This window comes from Phyllostomus discolor, chromosome 15 (assembly GCF_004126475.2).
Source record: "Phyllostomus discolor isolate MPI-MPIP mPhyDis1 chromosome 15, mPhyDis1.pri.v3, whole genome shotgun sequence".
In the NCBI taxonomy this organism is placed as follows: Eukaryota; Metazoa; Chordata; class Mammalia; order Chiroptera; family Phyllostomidae; genus Phyllostomus; species Phyllostomus discolor.
This window is the reverse complement of record NC_040917.2, coordinates 11,516,498-11,536,867: the sequence shown is the minus strand read 5'-3', so window position 1 is coordinate 11,536,867 and position 20,370 is coordinate 11,516,498. Positions and strand designations below refer to the sequence as shown.

Here is a 20,370-nt window from a genome sequence, read left to right as displayed (position 1 = left end):
TGGGGCTCCACTGCTGAAGCAGGGGAGCAGCTCCTTGCTTTCATACACCCTATGGACTGGTAACCACAACTGAGTAATTTCACGAGTGGTGAGTAGGATGGGGAGGGGGTAACAGGGCACTGTAGGGGTTGATAATAAGCCGATCTAGCCTAGTTTGGGGGCGTAGGGAAGTCCGTGGGAAGTGATGTTTAAATTAGGACTTTGAAAGTGAATTGAGAGAGAGCTCAATGAGCAGTGTAGGAATGGAGATTAGAAGAATTCACATGCAATGACAAAGTCTGGAGAAAACAGCAGGGAAGGAGAAGAAGAAAGAGGTCTGGTGTGGCTTTGATGTAGAAGTCAAAGAGGGTGCTTGAGTCCAGTGAGGCCGGGAAGAGGCAGGCCAGACTGGTGAACGCTGTCCACCATGTTGGGAGTAATAGAGGGCATCACCCTAAGAACAGTGGAGAATCCCATTGGAAATTTTAATCAGGCAGCAGAATGCTTAGAGTTACATTTTTAAGCGATTAACTGAACCGTAGTAAGGAAAACGGTTTGGAGGGGCAAGAATCCATGTGAGCAGACCGCTGGAGGTGACTGTGGCAGCACTGTTACAAGAAAACACGGGGACCCTGCAAGAACACCTCGGTTATTGTTGACTTTCATCTGTTTCTACGTTACCTGCTTCCCTTACCCAGCAAGCATGCAATCTTTTAAGATTTGCTTTCTAAAATCTTCATGACGCACATGCCTCTTTTCACTCCTGTTGATCTATTCAAAACTTCCCATTTTTATTTCCGGAGCTCTGGCAACGGCCTCTGCTCTCCACTGGCTTGTCATCTTCTAGTCTCCTTCATCTTTCCACTAGCGCCCAGGGGTGCTGTCAGCCTTGGGTCCCCAAAATGTACTAGGATGCCCTCAAAGGCACCAAAATGAAGCCCAGACCCCTCTTCCCGGTTCACAACCTCTACAGCGCGGTCCCTACGGTGCGCCAGTAATCTTGGCCATTGTGAGCTCCTGCTGTAACTCTCCTACCTCACCCTCCTCTGGGCTCGCCAGTTCACAAATGTCTGAATGCCCTGTGTATTACAAGCAGTCCCCTCTGCCTAGAATACCTTTCCCTTCCAGCTCATCCTAAAAATTACATCCCTGAAGACTCACTTCAAGACCCACTTCCTCCAACTCTAGATGTCCCAAGTAGAATTAATTTTTCCTATGTGCCCACGCCCCAGTGGCGCTTTAGATGACGCAATACCCATTGAGTTAAACTTCCTGCTTTTGTTTCACCGTTTCGTAGAGTCTGCCTCCTATTTGAATGTTTATGTCTGAAGCAGGCTGTTTCACTAGACTGTAAATTCCAGACTGCTAGGGAGATCTGTCATCGTCATTTCTGTGTTCCGTACAATGGTTTGCCCGTTCTGTGCTTGTCAGTGCTCAACCAGTGTTAAATTCAACTGCTGCTGGTGGTGGGGGGCGGGGGGAAAGGGATGACTGGCCCCGGAAATTGTGACTGTGTCTGGGTCATGTGCCCAAAACCCATTCTGGCTGTGACGTGCACAAGGACATTTTACTAAAAGCATTGTTTTTTGTTTCTGAAACTGGCAAAACGGAACTTGCCTCATTAAGAGAAACAGTTAACAGGTTACAGTTGACAGCGCAAGATTCCATGTTGGAACCTAAAATTCATTCTCTATTTCTTGAGCTCTCATTATGTTCCTGGCACGGAGGATGCCCAGCTATAAGTAAAACAGGTCTCTGTTCTGGGAATACTCACAGGTGTCTTTCTAAAAGATTGGAGTTCTCCCTCAAGAGTTTGGGAGAATTTACATCTCTTAAACTTGAAAACTTAGTTCATTTCTTTATTAAAATGTCATAGGTGTCCCCTGGCTAAGTCAGAAGTAAAAACCATACAGCCTCAGTTGCAACACCATGGAGAGCCAGGCACATGGAAAAAGAGAACACACATTCATTAGGGTATCGCCCACTGTAGTTTATTTAAGGCCTGATTATTGCTGGTATTTTCTACATTCCTTATCTCCATCTTTAATAAAGTCCTGCAACAGGCAGGTTTTAAAATTTCCTTCTCAGTATCATTGTATGCCTTAGGCTGAGAAACATCAATAGAGATGTTAAGCAGTAAACATAACATTTATTGTTTGTGTTTTCTAACAGTAATGAAACTAAAAACATTATAGCTTATGAGCTAGTTTTAATATATGCCCAACATTGTGTTAGAAGCTGGAAATGTGCATAACTTACTTTACGGTCTCAAGTAGCTCACAGAAGTAGTATCTTACATAAGAGGTGCATTACTAGAGGGAAAAAAGAAATATTATTGTTAGAGGAATAACATATTCTTCTAATAACGTATTATTAGAAATATATTATTAGAGGAAGATGCTTGTGTAGGAAGCTCTGAATTTTTTCAAGGCTAATTTAAAACCGGACATTAGGGACAAATACCATGGTTTTATGAACTATGAATGCTAACTGGGGAAAACACAGCATAAACTCTTAGAACACGGTAGCTTAGTATAGGAGAAATGCTTAAAAAGACTTTGGTGGCAACTGTAAATTATGAGAAATGTATACACCCAGAAGGAATAAAGAATATTTTTCAGATGTGACTGCATGCATGTATAAAGATCCGTGCCTTCCAATTTGACTAGATGTTGTTTGTTTGTTTTTCAAAATCTCTTCTAAGAATTGCCCTGGTGGAAAATATTCCTGAAGGCCTTAACTATTCAGAAAATGCACCATTTCACTTGTCACTTTTCCAAGGCTGGATGAATTTACTCAACATGGCCCAAAAGTCTGTTGACATCGTGTCTTCCCATTGGGACCTCAACCACAGTCACCCGTCGGCGTGCCAGGTAAGCCGCGTCCTCTGTGCGTGTGATGGTTTTGCTGATGTACCTGGCACACTCCTTAGTATTCTTGCCTCCGCTTCTCAAGTTCAAGCCCATTTCTTTAGTCTGCCATTACCGGTAGTACATGTACATCACTACATTTATATGTGTGTGCTGTTGTTAATCCCGGGTTGCTAAGCTCCTGCTAGAATGCGTGGCTTTCAAGGGCAAAGCCATGTTTCATCTTTGCATGCCATAGGCTCTCTACACAGCATTGCCACACTGGGCGGCTTTGGGGGACGCCATTAACATTACGGTACCTGTTGGTGGCATGCCCCAGAATTCTTCTATGCACACCGTGCGTGTTTACAGTTCTAATTCCATTCACTGCTTGTTGAGGCATTTGGTTGGGTCATTGGTGTCGTAATTTGCCGTTCAGATCTGGAGCCAACTTTTTTTTAATAGTAGAGTCAAACTTTCCAGTATAGTTGTGTATTCTTTCTCTTTAATTTTTTATTTTTCCATTTATGTTGACATGCAACATTATATTGGTTTCGTGTGAACAATGTAGTAATTAGACATTTATATAACTCATGAAGTGATCACACCATTAGGTCTAGTTTCCCTTCTGACCCCACACACAGCTTTTACATTATTATTGACTGTATTCCCTCTGCTGTCCTGGATGTCCCTGTGACTGTTTTTATAACTGGCCGTGTATGCTTTTTAATTAGTTGTACATTCTTGACTCGGTCATATTTGGTGAACAGGAAAAAGAAAAGTGCTAGTTCTAATTACAAGAACAACCTTTAGGAAACTGACTAAATGATCTAAATACTTTCTAACTGACACGTCCTGGAGATAAGGAAATTCTTCTGGTCATCTTTAGGGTGTTTCCCTTTATACTGGTGTGACCGCAATAGCCCTGAGCTATCCAAGCTATTCTATCCAGGCAGAGCACCTATAATTCAAGGCCCTCGACAGGTCAAGGATGAAATGTTTTGTCTCTTTGTACACAAAATGTGGTGTCTTTAAGCCTATCTAGGCATACCTCATTTTTATCACACTTCGCTTTATTGCACTTTACAGATGTTGCATTTTTACAAATTAAAGTCAAGACCCTCCACCAGCAAAAAGATTAGGACCTGCTTTATTGAGATACTCACCAATAGCAGTGGTCCGGGACCAAGCTTGCAGTATCTCCAAGGTATTCCTATAACAGGGATCTCACTGGTGCTTTGAAATCTGTTATTCAACTATACTATTTTAAAGTAAAAATATATTAGAAAATAGGCAAAAACAGACAAACACCCACAAAGGCTATACTAGAGAATTGAATAAATTTACTACAGATGTTCCTTTACTTAGGATGGGGTTACATTCCAAAAAACTCACTATAAACTGGAAATATTGTCAGTTGGAAACTCACATAACACACCTAACCTACCAGACATCATGGTTCAGCCTAGCCTACCTTAAGCAAGCGAAGAACACTTACTTTAGCCTACAGTTGGGCGAGATTATCTAACCCAGAGCCTATTTTATAATACAGTATTGACTTTCTCATGCAATTTGTTAAATACTATACTGAAAGTGGAAAAGCAGAATGGTTGTACGGGAATTATTTTCCCACTACCGTAAAGTCAAAAAATTATTAAGTCCACCCATCATTGGTCGGGTATAGTCTGTATTTGTGTTCTGCACTTTTCTAACTCTACTGTTTAAGCAGGTGTTTCGGGTATTTATTGCTGCATATATTATCCTTAAACTTAGTGATTTAAAAAGTAACGGTCACGTATTTGTTCATGATCTGGGCAGGGTTTGGCAGAGAGAAGTTGTCTCTGAACCACGGTGTTGATGGCTGAAGTGACTTGCCTGGGGCTGGAAGACCCAAGGTGGCTTTCTTCCCTTATCTGGCATCTTACCTAGGGCGGCTGGGATGTCCAGTGGCTGGCTGGACCTTTCTCTGCCCGTGTCTCTTGTCATTCAGTAAACTAGCCCGCAATTCTTTATAGAATAGTTTCACCTTAAAAGGGCAAAAGCAGAAAGTCTGAGGATCCTTAAGACCTAGACTCTGGAATCCTCTTTACTTCTACCCTATTCTGTTCATCACAGCAAGTCTCAAGTCCAAGATGGGAATAAGGAGAATGGTTGTCAGGAATCTTTAGAAATTAGGTACTGCAGCGCACTGTGGCCATAGCAAGCCATAACTCTTCCACAACGGCACTCATCTCCCCCTATGCTTTCATCCCATGACGGCAAGGGCTCCGGGTCCGGGATCTCTTCGTCTGCATCAGGTTCAGATCTGGAGGAGGCTCCTCCTATGGGTTTCTCTTGGTTTGGAAACCTGTGAACCCATTCAAGACAAGTTCCATACTGCCACCAGCCAATGGTGGAACAGGGTAACGTGACTATACTAGATATTTCTGTTGCAAAGAGGAGAAATGAGAGCACGTGTCAGTCACGAGTCCACAGCAGTTTTGAAATCCAGCCCAGCACAAATCAGTTCTTCCAAACTCTGGAAACAGGGAATGTTTCTAGACTTGACTCCTTTACTGTCTAAATCCAGTGGGTTTTCTGTGGAGTCTTGAGCCTAACTTCTCTTCGACTCCTCACAAGGAGAGAGCTGCACTTGCAGACATGAGAATAGAGGGGCTCTACTTGCTTTGGAAATTAAACGGATTCAAGCAGGCCATGGGACCCCCCCCCCACCTGTTACTGGTCCCCACTAGCATGGCCCATGGGAAAGGCAAACGATAAGAAGGAATGAGGTTTACAGCAATGTCTGGAGGGTTTATAGCCCAGCAAGATAGTGAATGTCCTCTTCTTCCTCTAGTCCTTTGGGAGCCACGGGACTGTTACTGGGAAATCCCAGGCACTTGGTCCTCATGGGTCCAAATGCCTCCCCAGGTGATGGTGGCCCTTAAATAGAGAGCAAGCATGTGGAATAGAGAGTGCTTAGTGCCCGGTTTGCTCCACTGTGCCTCTCCCCTCGTCTGCCCCTCAACCCCAAGAGCGCTGTTCAAAACAGGGCTTCGAATTTAAAGGGCCCAGGGGGGCACTTGTCTAAATACCACATCTTGTGTTTTGTTTTGTTGTGTTGTGGTTATGGTTTTTTTTTAATTTTATTTATTTATTTTTAGAAAGGGAAGGGAGGGAGAAAGAGAGAGAGAGAGAAACATCAATGTGCGGTTGCTGGGGGCCGTGGCCTGCAACCCAGGCATGTGCCCTGACTGGGAATCGAACCTGCGACACTTTGGTTCGCAGCCCGAGCTCAATCCACTGAGCTACACCAGCCAGGGTGTTGTCTTGTGTTTTTAAATATTACTTTTAAAGAGCCTGATTCCTTTCCCTGCTCCCTCTCACCATGACAGTATGGGGCGGGGGGATAGTTGTGCAAATATGGAGAAAGGAAACCAGGCCCCTGTACCGACCTTTTCTTTGTTGGGGCAGTTTAAGAACCCCACATCCTGTTCTCCAAGCCACCAGGTTTTACTACTTCTAAAGAAGAAGGTACTTGATAAAAGCTTCTTTGATCTAAATTTTTCCTGATATTATCTTTCAACTGGAATAGGAAATTCAGGACAGTACTCAAAATGTTACATTTGGGGTACCCACTATTTGGGCCTCTGAGCACATTGTTATTTCCACTTGTAAATATCGGCAGACAGTCATGGGCTGGCTTGTCGGACTCAAAAAAAAATGCCAGGAAAAAAAATTCACACCCTAACTATTCAAGTGAGCTCATTTAAATTTTCTTCAAGATGTTCTGGTGTCAAGAAAATTGGCTCGGGTTCACAGATATTTTTAAAGGAAATATTTTTATTTGGGACACTAGAATAGTCGAACACGGCATTTACTTCTAAATCAGCAGAACCTGAAAAGTCCTAGATGGAAACCATAAGTGGCACATAAATAAATAGGAACTGGAACCCAAAAAGGGCCCTTCCACTTATTATAATGCCGCTGTCAGCAAAATGCACCGAGGAACAGCGCTGCTGGTTACACGCAGGCCCCGGCTCAGCAGAAAACAGATACAAATAAACATGGCACGTGACATCTCTGTCTTCCCTAGACAAGAAACGATTTCATAAGAGTGAGCGATGGTCGTTATTAACAGAATGATGAATGCCTGCTTTTTCTTTTTTCATTTCCAGGGAAACAGGCACATACATTAAAAATGCATTTGTAATCTATGTCTCCAAAAAAAGAGATACTGGGTATTTTTTTATCCTCACCCCAGGACATGCTTAATTGATTTTAGAGAGAGGGCAGGGGAGAAAGAGAGAGGGACAGAAACATTGATGTGAGAGAGAAACATTGATCAGTTGCGTCTTGTACTCGCCCCAACTGCCCCTACAAGGAACTGAACCTGCAACCTGGGCATGTGCTCTGATTGGGGATCAAACCCACGACCTTTTTGTTTATGGGATGACACTCCCGCCAACTGAGCCACACCCACCAGGGCAAGAGTTCCTGGTGTAACTCCCACCCTGAAAACCTCAGCTCATCTTTCCTGCCTCTCCCTGGGTCGTCTCTCTGTGTTTGTTTCTTGCTATGCAGACAGAAAGTGGGCAGGAGCTTCCCTGGGTATCACAGCCAGGTTAAGGGCTGGTGAGGCATCCAGTTAATTCCATGGGAACCATATTCTCAAATTTCATCAAACCACATGGTCAGGCAATACGTTTTGTTTCTCTCTGTCTGATGATGAGTTTAGGCCCTGAAATAGTGAAATTTCTAAGACAACCTGATTGTTAATTTATGGAATAAAATGACGCGAATTTCTAAAGTCAGGACTGTTCAGGAAAAGCCAGAAAATACCCCTTGATGAAGACTTATTAGTAAAGTTACCTAATTCACTGGGTAAATAGGAAGCCCCATTCTCGCTGAGTTCGCTGTGGGAACCAAATAAATAAAATGACAAATGAGCTGCAACAAGTGAATCTTAAAGAGAGGTCTTCACGCTAGGTCAATTAGCTATTGGACTGCAGTGAGCCACGCTTGCCAATCGGATAGATACAGATATACGTAAAGATATAGAGTATGTGGAGATTGATGATAAGAATTGGTTTACTTGTGGAGGCTGAGAATTCCCACGAGCGGCCGGCCATCTGTAAGCTGGAGATCGGGGAAAGCCCGCGGTGTCATTCAGCCTGAGCCTGAAGGCCTGAGGACCAGAGAGCTGATGCTGTAAGCCCAGGTCTGAACCTGAATGCCGAGAACCAGGAGCATTCACCCAAGGGCGGGGGAAGATGGATGACCCAGCTCACACAGACAGCAAATTCGCCACTCCTCCACCTTTTGTTCTGTTCGGTCTCTCAGGCTGGGTGATGCCCGCCCGCATGGTGAGGGCATCTCCTGTACTCCGGTCCTCAGACTCGGATGCCAGTCTCTCCAACAGACACGCTCACAGACACACCTAGAGACGTGTGACCAGCTGCGTGGGCATCTCAGCCCAGTCAGGCTGACACATACAGTTGACCAGCACATTTGTTATCTGGCAAGATTATGACATGTTTGCTCTTAGAACAGTATAATTTAATTTAAAAAAAAAATCTGCTGCAACACCAGTGTGTACTTGATGAGGGTTTGAATTTGATGCCCCTGAGTTGAAGACCCCTCTGAAGAACTGATGTCTTGAAACTTGACTACATCAGAAGCAACATGGTGTTCTTGAACCTACAGCCGCCATGGACTTGGGTGGTTGGTTGGCTGGTCGGTTTGCTGTTTTTTTCAGTTGAAGATCCCTCTGACCAGACCACATTCAGCGATCTCACCTTGACGTTGGTGCGACGCGCCCCGCCTCCACGCGTGACTCGGGTCTCCAGGCTCTGTCTGGCAGCCCACTTGTTCCTGACTGGCCATCTTCTTCCTACCTTGACCCCAGCACTGTAGGTTCACCAACAGACGAGAACTTTTGTGTCACCTGAATGATAAACCTTTTCTTTGTTGTGTTTGGTTCATGGCCATCTCTATGGTTTGTTCATAAATGATAGTATGGACAGTTTCTATTCTGATCACTGTATATGTCGACCAATCACGCGTCTTACCCATCCTCAGGAAGCCCGCAGTCTGGAGTCAGCCACGACCCCACACACTCGGCCCCGCTCACTCCCGTCCCCCCATCATTTTGTTCATTCTCCGCCTTCGATGTTCCCCTGAGCCCACTGTCCTTTCTTTCCCATCCCTGCGGCCCCAAGATGGGAACAGAGGGTCTCTATTCCCTCTCCAAGGCTCCCAAAAGAAGCTTCATGCAAACGACCGGTATCTACTGTGTAACGCAAGGGTACTTCTGGAATCCAGAAAAATCCAATTGTGGCCTGATCATGAACTATTTCATTAGAATGCCTTTTGTTACTGATTTTTTTTTGTAATCCAGAAAAAATAGAATTACAGCAGTTCCTGCTTTTCATTTTGCCTGGCAAAATGAAAAGATGAGCACAGTTGACGGAGACTGGATCTTTTCAATAACTGACATTTTTTGAGCCTATTATAATTAGTAGGTTGTAGGGAAGCAGCAGAAGCAGGATATTTAACTTTTTTTTTAAAGGGCACAGAGAAGAGGAAATGAATGGAAACCTAATTAGGATACATACTCATGCTCTGCTCTGGTTTGAATCGGTTTAGAGTAGGTTATGCTGTTTATTTTCAGGGCGCGGAGCTTGGTGTTGCAGAGAAAGCCAACGGGCAGCATTATTCGGGAGGCATGCATCGCAGTGCAGCTCACGGGGCTGCACCTCGGCTAAATGGCACCAACAGTTTAGCAGTTGTGGCCACTTTAGGCAAATGTCACAACCCTGCTGAGCCTCAGTTTCCTCATCGAGAAAACGGGCACGATAATGCCTGTCTTGTTTGGCTGCTTTGTAAAAATCTGATCGGTTCATGTGTATACAACAACAAATCATGGAGCTTGTAAAAGAAGGCTGCTGTTTTCATTGTGTTTTTCTAGGCACTCCGAGTAGGAATAACTTTCAGCTATCCATTAAAAGATCTCAACTTTTGTTATAGGAGGTTAAGATAATTCTACTCAGAGTATTAGTTCAAGTTCTTTTACAGGGTTTAGGTTAAAAAAAAGGAGAGAGAAAAGTGGGCCTATTTTTTAGGTAGATTCTCACCTTCCTCTCTCAGCTGGGCAGTTTTCAACCATGGCTGCCAACCTCCCGGGAGCTACTGAAACATATTGATGCCAGCCCCATCCCAGACCAGGTAAATCAGAATATTTGGAGAAGGGCTCAGGCTTTGATACTTTTTTAAAGAGGCCTTGGGGGATCCGTGGAGCAGCCAGGATTGAGACTCCTTGCCTACACCACTCCAGTCTAATAAACGTTGTTTGATTTTTATAGATTTCAAGACAAAGGGCCAAGTTAACCCCCTCCCCCATCCAGCTTGCCAACCTAATTTTACCTGCTTCAGTTTAATCCTGTTTATTCCTACTGTTCTCTCAGCGATGGTGTGGAAGGGCAGCAGCTAGGATTTGGATTTTCGGCATATTCCTGGACTCGAGGGCCTGTGTCCTACTAATTCTTGTAGTTGATTGCCTGGACCCTGGCCAGGAAGACAAGGGACGGCTTGTGGATTTGAAACCCATTTCTCTTCGGCCTTCTCCTCCCCGGGATAAATATTATTTCAGTAAAACTGGTGCAGTGTCAGCATGAAAATTACATAACCGCGTGGAAAGAGTGTCCCCTTCTTTTAAAATAGCATCTTTCCCCCTGTTCTACAAAATCACCACTCAGCAAATGCTTATAAATTAGCATTCTTCCCCTTTGAAATGTGGCTACGGAGTCATTTTGAACGTGCCTGTGTTGAATAAATATTTATGAAGGTACTGGGCTGTTGCTGGGGAGACAAAATCAAATCAGCGGGGTCCCCACACTCCTCTGCCCCGAGTGTCGTGGGGGAGGGCGTGGAAAGCCCGGGTAAGAGCACAGCGGGGGGGCGGGGCCTGCCGCAGGCGGAGGCGGCCGGCGGCCTCTGGCTGGGCTGCTCAGCCGAGCTCCGCGCCTGTGAACTCCAGCCCTCCCTCCACGCTGTTCTTTCTCGGTGCATCGCTGCTGCTTCTCCACGCTTCCATTCCCCCATCTGTTGAGTAACTCTAATTACGTTCTTGCTCACTTCCCAGTGTATTTCCAGGGGAAATCATCAGTCTGATATAAACTCATAAGCACTCTGATTAGCAGGAGTTTAACCTCTTTAATTCTCTGAAATCCAATCACAGAGACATGAATGAATGATGAGCCCAGACGGTCTCCCCAGTTAGTTGGCTCGAAGGGTGACTTTTCTTTAAAGTTGTCTGCCTGTACGGTTGATTGTTGTCTCTTTAGATCTTCCTTTCTCTAAGGTCAACTTATGGTTTTGGAACTTTCTTTTTAAAAGAATAGGTTGGATTTCTTTTCTCGTTATAATGGTAATAGTTACTTCCTATAGAAAATTTAGAAAGCACAGAGAAATGCAAGAAACAATCATCTATATGACTATCAACAAAATGTTTTAATAGTTTGATATTTTATGTAGAATTACATACATATGCTTATATTCGACAAAGAAAGGTATATCTAAATTTTGAACATTACGCTACACCGTACGCACCTTTCAATGTTATTAGAAACACTGGTTCATTATTTAACCTGGCTGCATAATATACAAAATAGCAGATGCACTACATTAAATTTCTCTATTATTAAACATTAACGCTATTTCATTTTTTTTCTGTTTCTCAATAAACTCTGCTGCATGAAATATCTCTGTGCAAAGCATTGTTTTCTTCTGGCTCATTTGCCCACGGTTAATTCTCAGAAGCAGACGACTAAGGAGTCTGAGCTGCTTTCTTAAGACGGTGGGACTTCCAGGGAGAACGGGGAGCCCCCTCATGGTCGCTCCCTAGGGAAGCTGGGTCATCATGGGGACACAGGGTGTGAAGGAATTCTGCCTCCGCTCTGGGAGGGGCCCCCTGCCCGCTTGAAACAGTGACCCTGGAAGAGCTGAGGGTTTGGCAGGAGCTGGTGTCCCTCCCTTGCCCAGTCGCATCCCCTTCCTCTGCAGCAGGAGTGCTGATTGGCTGTGCCATCCACATGCCTCCAGATACTGCTGAGTGGCCCCGCCAAGACCAAGTTGCTGCAAAGGGCCTGCATTTTGCAGCCAGGGGAAGCACTGGAGCAGACCAAGAGCTGCTTTGTAGCGACTGTGGGAAACCAGCTGCTGAGGGCCCTGTGATTGGACAAACATGCTGCTCCTGATAGGAATTCCTTGCTGTGTCCTGGGTCATTATTGCCATGGTGAGCTTACTCATCTCTCTTCATCTGCCCCTGCCAGGGATGGTTATGCTCACACCTACGGGGAGCATAATTGTGGTAACCATCATTAGGCAAGACCTTACTGATCACCTGTTCAGAATAATTAAACCCCTTCATGGGGTGGAACCTGGCAGCCCGCACCCCATAGAGCAGACGGTCTCTGCTGGCATCCAGTAGGCAGTCCTTGTTGCTCATGCCCCCAAAGTGGGTATGCCTTACTAGGTTCCTGAGCTGTGACTGGTCCACAAACTCAGGACATTCGTGAACTGGTGTAGCGACCACCGTCTTCTGGCTTCAGATGAGAAATCCCGTATTGCACAGACATGTCCCCGAGAGCTGCTGGGACTCCGGCCACCATCCCCAACTCCATGGTCTGTCTCAAGCCCAAGCCTACCCATCAAGTCCATCACCGTGCCATCCCCTACACACCCAAGATCCTTCCGATGACTGGATTGCCGTTGACACTACTCTCAGGCCCCGTCTCCCGCTGAACCACGCGCCAACCTTCTAATTCAGCCTCCAGTCTTGCTCTGTGTCATGTCTTCTCCAGTCTGCAGTTGCAGGGTTTCCTTTTCTTTCTAGAGCAGAAATTCGCTTGTGTCCTTCCCTGTCCAACATCCTGAGGAAGTCCACACTGCTTTCCGGATGAGGTCCCAACCCCTTCCCCTGGCTTGCGAGAGCCCGCTCACCTCTTTGTCTCGGGTCTCCACCTGGAGCATCCTTTTTCTTTCCTCGCTTCCTTTGGGGAACTTGCCCCGTGTGCCTCGGACTCGGTCATGGTGCCCTCGTCACGTTTCCCTAGCCCTGCACTTCTCCACCCTGGCATCTGACATATTGGGCTGTATTTGCTAAATTGTCATTTATCTCCGGCACATAACAGGCATCCAGTGAGTGTGTTGAGTGAATTGGCTTACAAAACAAACGTCTTGAATGAATTTGCTTAAAAGACACTGTCCTGTGTGTATGAATAGAAGTTGACACTGACAGATACACAAGGAAAGAATACATTGATGTTTATATCCCTGGGAAACTCTGTATATCCTATGAACAGAAATTTTAGTACATGTAAGCAAGTAAGAGACCAATTTTACAGATAATTCAACTAGTTGGTTAAATAAATAAACTAGAAAACTGAGACAAGAGGTGATTTATGCATGTGTGGTCTTGTCTCCTAAGTCATCAATGTTGACTATATGGTCAATGTTGACTGTTGTCGTAAAAACAACAGTCACAGCAAATGTATTGCTCAAAAAGGACCCAAATGGCTTAAAACAAATCCTTGTTTTCTTGTGACTCTATCATTAAATATTTAATATGATTCATCAGCCACGTGTCCTTTTTATCACTGAAATGTTATACACACATATACAAATATATGTAAGGATCTATATGGAGAATCATAGTACACGCACGGTATATTCTGCATTTTCCCATGATCATGTAATCGTAAATACATACGCACCCACGTTTGGGTGCCTGTGTTTCTTCAGGGTTGATTTCTAGGTGTGGATTCCTGAGTGGGATATGTCAGGGTACCCTTTCCTCAAATTACTAGAAAGAATAAGTGTTGCCACTCATAAATTTTTTCCAGTCTCTCTAAGCACGAAAGAAACCTGTTTATTGCTTTGCTCTGAGCCTCACTTGACTACATAAAGCATCTCTTTATGTCTCAGCCACAGAGGTTTGCTTTTCTTTGGCATGCCTCGTCTCATACTTTGCCCACATTTGATTGGGTTATTGTCCTTTTCTTATGAATTTCTAATGTATTTCCACAGAGTCCAGTTATTAACCTATTTCTCATTTGCACAACAAATATTCCAAATTTTGCTGGTTTTCATTAACTTGTAGTATTTTTTGCTATATATTTCTTTAAAGTTTTAGAATTCCATAGTTCTGTGTTATCTTTTATTGCTATGGCATAGCTAGCTTGTGTATTCATTTCCGGTGGCCACTGTAACAAGTTTATACAGACTGTGGCTTAGGACACAGAAGTTTATTCTCTCGCAGTCCGAGGGGGCAGGAGTCTGAGGTCAAGTTCACTGACCAAGATGAAGTTGTCAGCCATGCCACGTTCCCTCTGGAGGCTCCAGGGGAGGGTGTAGGTCTTGCTCCTTCCCACCTCTGGGGGTGGCTGGCACCCCCTGGCTTGCAGCTATGTCACTCCAGTCTTTGAGGCCAGCACCTTCACCACTCTGCTCTCTGTCACACTGCCTCTGTCTCTCGTTCAAGTTCACAGTGACTGCGTTCAGGGTCTACCCGGATAGGTGATCCAGGATAATCTCCTCATCTCAAACTCTTTAACCACATCTGCAAAGATCCTATTCCAATAAGGTATCTTTTACCTGCTTCAGGTTAGGTCCTGCATCTTTGGAGGTCATCATTTAACCTCCTACAGCTGATAAGGTTTTCCCCACCCTAGGACTGTACACGTAGTTGCTTAGATTTTCTCTAAGGTATTAGTATAGCCTTATTCTGCTGAGAACATATATTTTTTATGTGGTATGATAGAGGGGTCCTTCCACTTGGGCCCGATTCAACCACTTTATATTTTTCCAGACTAAATTAAACTAGCACTTTTGTTGTTGATAAACGTCACATTTGCACCATTTCTGGATTCTCTATTAAGTCTTAGTTTTATTTCTCCATTCCTATGCCTCTGCCAGATTAATGTGGTGACTGTGACTTTATGGCACTTTTTTTATACTACTGAAATCATTTACAGCTGTAAGCTCCTCTCTGACACAAGATATTGCTTCATTTCATGGCTTTGCAATGAAGTGTTCGCTTATTCATAGGTTTCTAGAGAATACAAAAATTCACCTTTTCCCCATTGATTTTAGGATAATACAAGAGTGAGTTTTTCATTCCTCAAGTAGCTAAGATTTGTTCTGTGAGTTACATATTAATGGTCTGCTTCTCATTTTGTTAGCTTATGGGCAGAGAACAGTGCTGTGGAATACCTCATTTTAACTTCTGTTCAGGTTTTCCGATGGCATTGAAGAATTTTTGTGCGTGTTCCACAGACAGCTAAAGATCGTTTTGAGGGGTTTGAGCTATAGAATCTATAGAAATATATGCATTAAAATCAAGTTTATTCATTATGCTTAGCGAAACAAGCCAGGCAGTGAAAGACAAATACCATATGATCTCACCTTTAACAGGAACCTAAACAACAAAACAAAGAAGCAAGCCAAATATAACCAAAGACACTGAAATAGAGGACAGGCTGACAGTGCCCACAGGGGAGAGAAGAGGGAATTTAAGGGGACAGTGGGAAGGGTTCACAGGAACAAACTTAAAGGGCACATGGTCATAAACTAAGGGGAGGGTGGTAATGGGAGGGAAGTGGGGAGGGTGGGAGGGGGGACTGGATTGGGATTAAAAAGGAGAAAACTGTATTTGAACAATGATTAAAATATAATAAAAGAAAAAAACACAAAAAAAAACAAAAACAAAAAAACAAAACAAAAAAAATCAAGTTTATTGATAGTATTATTTAATTGTCATATATCCTCATTTATTTTCTATTAAATTGGCCCAAGTTTGAGAGGCGTATTTAAAATGACTATATTGTGCTAGTGTTTGAATTACGTTTCTGCTAACTTTTGCTTTATGTGTTTAGCTGGTGTGCTGTCTGGGGCACGCTACTTTATAACTGTCATAGCTCCGTAAATTGTGCCATTACGTAATGATGGCCTGCTTTTCCCCATGTAGTATAGTCAAGTCCTCCCCAAGTCTTATCCTCATGTTTACTGAGATTCTTCATCCCGTTGGTTATAGATGAATGCTTCTCAACTTTCTTTTCATTATCACCTTACAGAGGAGTTTTATTAGAATTTTTTCCCTAAACTTGCCCCCTATGAAATTTTAATGCTACAGATATATTGCACATTCACTGGATGTGTATGTGTGTTTTAATCATAAAAGCAGTAATTCACACACACATGCAAACACACACACACACACACACACACACACACGAGAACCAATTCTCAGCTTCTTCTAGGTGAGAGCACCCCCACTGAGAATGCACGTAATGGATTCTCAGCAGACTCCCCCTGTAATGTATCTCTTCTGTTTCCAGAATCTTTCCTTAGCAGGTACGCCGATCACATCTCCATACCATATTGCTCATCGCTTGTGTCTTCTCCCCTTCATCCCCCTTGATGGTGCTTGGTGTTGTTTACTGTTTGGTTACAGTCCATCCTTGAAAATATTCAAGGATGAGTATCATTACCTCATACAGGTAATGTAGGTAATCTAGTCTCTAATCTGTATATATCTGCAAATATTTCTTTCACGCTGGCACGTAAAATCCTTGAGTGAACGTCAGTCTTTTTCTTCCATAGCCTGAATTGACTTCGTGTTACAGATGGTAGGCTCCGTGCCAGTCGGCTCCACTTGCCTTGATAGGTAATTGTTTTGTTTCGTTTTGTATTTGGCCAGAAGTCTGTAAGAATTTCTTTGTCTCCCTGTTGTTGAGTCCTTTTACAGAATGTGCCTAAATGTGTCTTTCTGCATTCCTCTCGCCTCCCTCTTCAATTATCTTTACAACAGGTAGATGCAGGGCTTTCCTCAGTGAAACAATTACTCTTCTGTTATTTGCATACTTGTTCCTTTCACCTCTTTTTCTCTTCCGATGCATCTGTTAGTCCCGTGTTCTAGCTCTTAAATGTATCCGTCATCCTAAAGCCTTATCACCCTTACGTTTTCCTGCACGCTCCAGAGCTTTAGGGTTTTCGTCTTGGGCTTCTCTCTCTGCTGAGACTGAATTGCAGAAATCCCTGCTCTTCCTCCTCATTCCTTCTTCTCAGCCTCCAAATCCTTTCTATATAATCCCTATCAACAGTCCCTTCATATCAAAGTAAGATAACACTTTGCCACTTAGGGAGCATTAAGACCAAAGCCTTCTTTGCCTGCCTGGCCCCTGAAGGCTTTTGAGTTTATGGCCAAAAAACAAAAATACTGAGAAATCGATAAAAGAAAGCCAGTTCCCTTTTGTGATCCAGAGAGGGAGTCCATATAAACACACTAGGGAAAATGAACGGGATGATGTCGCAGTCCACCCACCTGAGGTCAGGTAATGACCGTGCACCGTCACTACCCAGGTTCCCCCTGAGACTAAAACTTACCATGATATTTATATGCTGGTTAAAATGCTCTTTCAACAATCGTTTTTACTTTGCTTTATTTCCATTATTTTTAGGCTGTGCTAATGATAGGTTTCTAGGCAGAACATTAATTGAATCCAATAAAACAAGTTTTAAACAACACGGTAAATTCAGGCAAATCACTAATGAGTAGTGGTGATTCTCCCCTAAGAGCTGACACTGAAGGGATACTTACCTACTACTAACGCCTTTAATTCTCACAAAAACCTTTTACAGTGGATACAAATGCCTACATTTTACTTAGGGGAGAACCTGGAGATTAGTGCGATTAAGAAAACCATTTGTAAACTGGAAAACTCGCTGGAATCCAGTCTCTTGGGGCCCAAACACGACTGTTTAATACTCTCTGCTGTCTTTTCTTGTGTAGAAAACCTCAGAAGTTCTTGAAACAGTAAAACAAAGGGGAATTTGCACTGCAGCATTCAAATTATTATTACAGTAATTATTGAATTGTGCAATGCAGTACTCAAAAAAGATAACAGACTATAATCTGTGTTCGTATTACTATTCCATATAAATTCTCTGATAGAATTTGCAAGAATACCAATTGCTGAAGTGCTTTCCTTTTAAAATGTGAATGAATAGTTCAGTTTTTCATACATTTATGTATGCCTATGTAAAGTGGCATCCGTTTTGGTTTTCTGACTTTCTTTGTCTCTGACTATTTTTTCTAGGGTCAACGTCTTTTTGAAAAGTTGCTCCAACTGACTTCGCAAAATATTGAAATCAAGCTAGTGAGTGATGTGACCGCTGATTCAAAGGTATTAGAAGCCTTGAAATTAAAGGGTAAGGCCAAGGTTGATATGCTACTCTACCACCGGGTGTTCTGTTAGGATACCTTTCATTCATTTAATATGTAATTTCTTGATAATGAATACATTTCACTTAGTATACTCCTTATTTCTCCTTTGAAAAATAGTCTGAGGAAAGCCTGTAGATGAAAGTCTGATCAATCAATGACTCAATCAATCACTAATCAATCAATACTACTGGGATTTTTAATAGTGTTGCATATGAGTCTCTGTGAAATCATCTCCCAGCCACTAGACAATAAGTAACTACACAGAAGAATGTTGCTCTTTTTGAGCACCCCGATGATGTGGTTAGAGAAAAGAGACTTTACTGGTCAGAACAAACGCTGGCATTCTGTTTCTCTCTTGCTCATCAAATGGAAATTGTCCTCCTGCCGCATAGAAATCAAAAAGGTTTGAGTCTGGGAAACTTCCTGATTCACAACTTTTAAGATAATTTCACAGGAGAACATCCTGTATCAGCCACTTTGCAGTACGGCTCACAATCCCGTGAAAACGGAGAGTAACATTAAGATGACTTTCTAGATGTTGCTGTAATCTTTGCTAACGAAAGTCTCATTTCCAAACATTTGTACCGATTTACAATGCAAACAGTAAGCCTCTGAAAGGAATTGGCTTGTGTGAGCCAATGAGAAGTTTTCAAGAGGCGGGGCATCCCCAGGGGAGGACAAGGCATTGGCCTCAGTGGTGACCTCTCATCTGACATCCTTACACTTCATCCTGGTGCACTTTAAACACCCTGAGCATTTTGTGCATCATTTCCCCTAATCATTAATTATATAATGTTAATATTATATTTGTATTATTACAGGCACATGTACTTATCGCCACGCATATTATTTTTCTATGCACAGGACAATAAAGAAAACTTAGGAGAAACGGCTAGATCTGAAAAGCTTCACTCCGCTACTGGAGTGCAGCATGCTATTTTTTAAAAACTAGAAAAAACCCAGTTTAGTGCATTAGCAGATACGATTCACCTGGATCAGAAATGTGTTATTACTTTTCCTGTTTAGAGAATATGAAATGGGGTTCCCACCCTCTGAAACTTTTTGTTATCTGACATGTTTCCAAAAATGGATTCCTTCCGGTTAACCCTGAGTACCGGAATTTGCAGATAAGTGTTCTTGTGGAAACTATTCGCGTGCCCTTTGGGTTTGATTATCCGGGACACAGGAGTTCGGAAGGGGGGTGGGGGAGCAGAAGAGTTCTGTGACTTCTTGGCTGTCCATCCGCCAACCTGTTCTGTCCCTCTCTGCGGTAGGTAACTCATCCTCAAGCTTCTTAACTCAATCACAATTAAAACTAGGGAATGCGAGGGGCCGTAACAGCCTTTCTCAGGTGCTGCGGAAGATTTGGCCGCTGTAGATAGGACATTGCTGCTAATGAACTTATGGTAAAGGCATGGTTTACATTTCTGCTGTGAACTATGAATTAAAACTTCATTACAGTCCTTGCTTCTCACAAAAAGGAAGTGTTTGACTATCACAAGTTTGTGTGTATATTACTACAACTTAGGCTCAAGTTCTTATCAAAATAAGACAACAAATAATTTCCTTTAAATCGTGGAGCAATCAACAGGGCCCTAATTTCTCACAGCTGTTTCCCAGGTACTGATGGCAGGCCTATCTGGCTTTTATTAATATACATAATGTACATATGTGTATACATATATATACACACAGTTGTATTTTTCTACCTCATCCCCTGACAGAGACATTTTAAATAATAACAATGATTTTAGAAATAATTTTTTAAAGATTTTTATTTATTTATTTTTAGAGAGAGAAGGGAGGGAGAAAGAGAGAGAGAGAGAAACATCAATGTGCAGTTGCTGGGGGTCATGGCCTGCAACCCAGGCATGTACCCTGACTGGGAATCGAACCTGCGACACTGTGGTTCACAGCCTGCGCTCAATCCACTGAGCTACACCAGCCAGGGCTAGAAATAATTTTTATGAAATAATTTTAAATCTGTGTTTGAAGACCTTGCTCGAAGGTTATCTTTTAACAATTTTAGACAGAAAGCCTGGTCTTTTGCTGAAGTTCCGGGAAGGGTTGTCCAGAAATAGCCCACAAAGACAGATAAGCACCGGGCAGCCACAAGCAGCTTCCGCTGTAGGCAAGTCACTGCACATGACGCTAGTCAGACATCCTGGTGCAAAAATAAGAGCGAGGCTTCCCCAGAAATGGCGAAGTTGAGCGCAGGTGTGGGCCCAGTGAGGGCCCGGCAGGCTGGCAAGGCGGGGCATCCCCTCCCCCCAGAG

General features: G+C 43.3%; 1 protein-coding gene across 4 annotated transcripts in view; it reads left to right on the top strand.

Annotated features, from left to right (window-relative positions):
- Positions 1-20,370, top strand: part of PLD5 (phospholipase D family member 5) — a 217,899-nt gene that overhangs the window by 120,424 nt on the left and 77,105 nt on the right. For 3 of the 4 annotated variants that reach the window (XM_028531292.2, XM_036016210.1, XM_036016211.1), the window contains 2 exons: positions 2,684-2,852; positions 17,967-18,078. In XM_028531292.2, coding sequence (XP_028387093.1) covers positions 2,684-2,852; positions 17,967-18,078 — 281 coding nt within the window. Of the gene's footprint in view, positions 1-2,683; positions 2,853-17,966; positions 18,079-20,370 lie in introns of those variants that run through there. The other variant, XM_036016212.1, reaches the window with a different exon arrangement.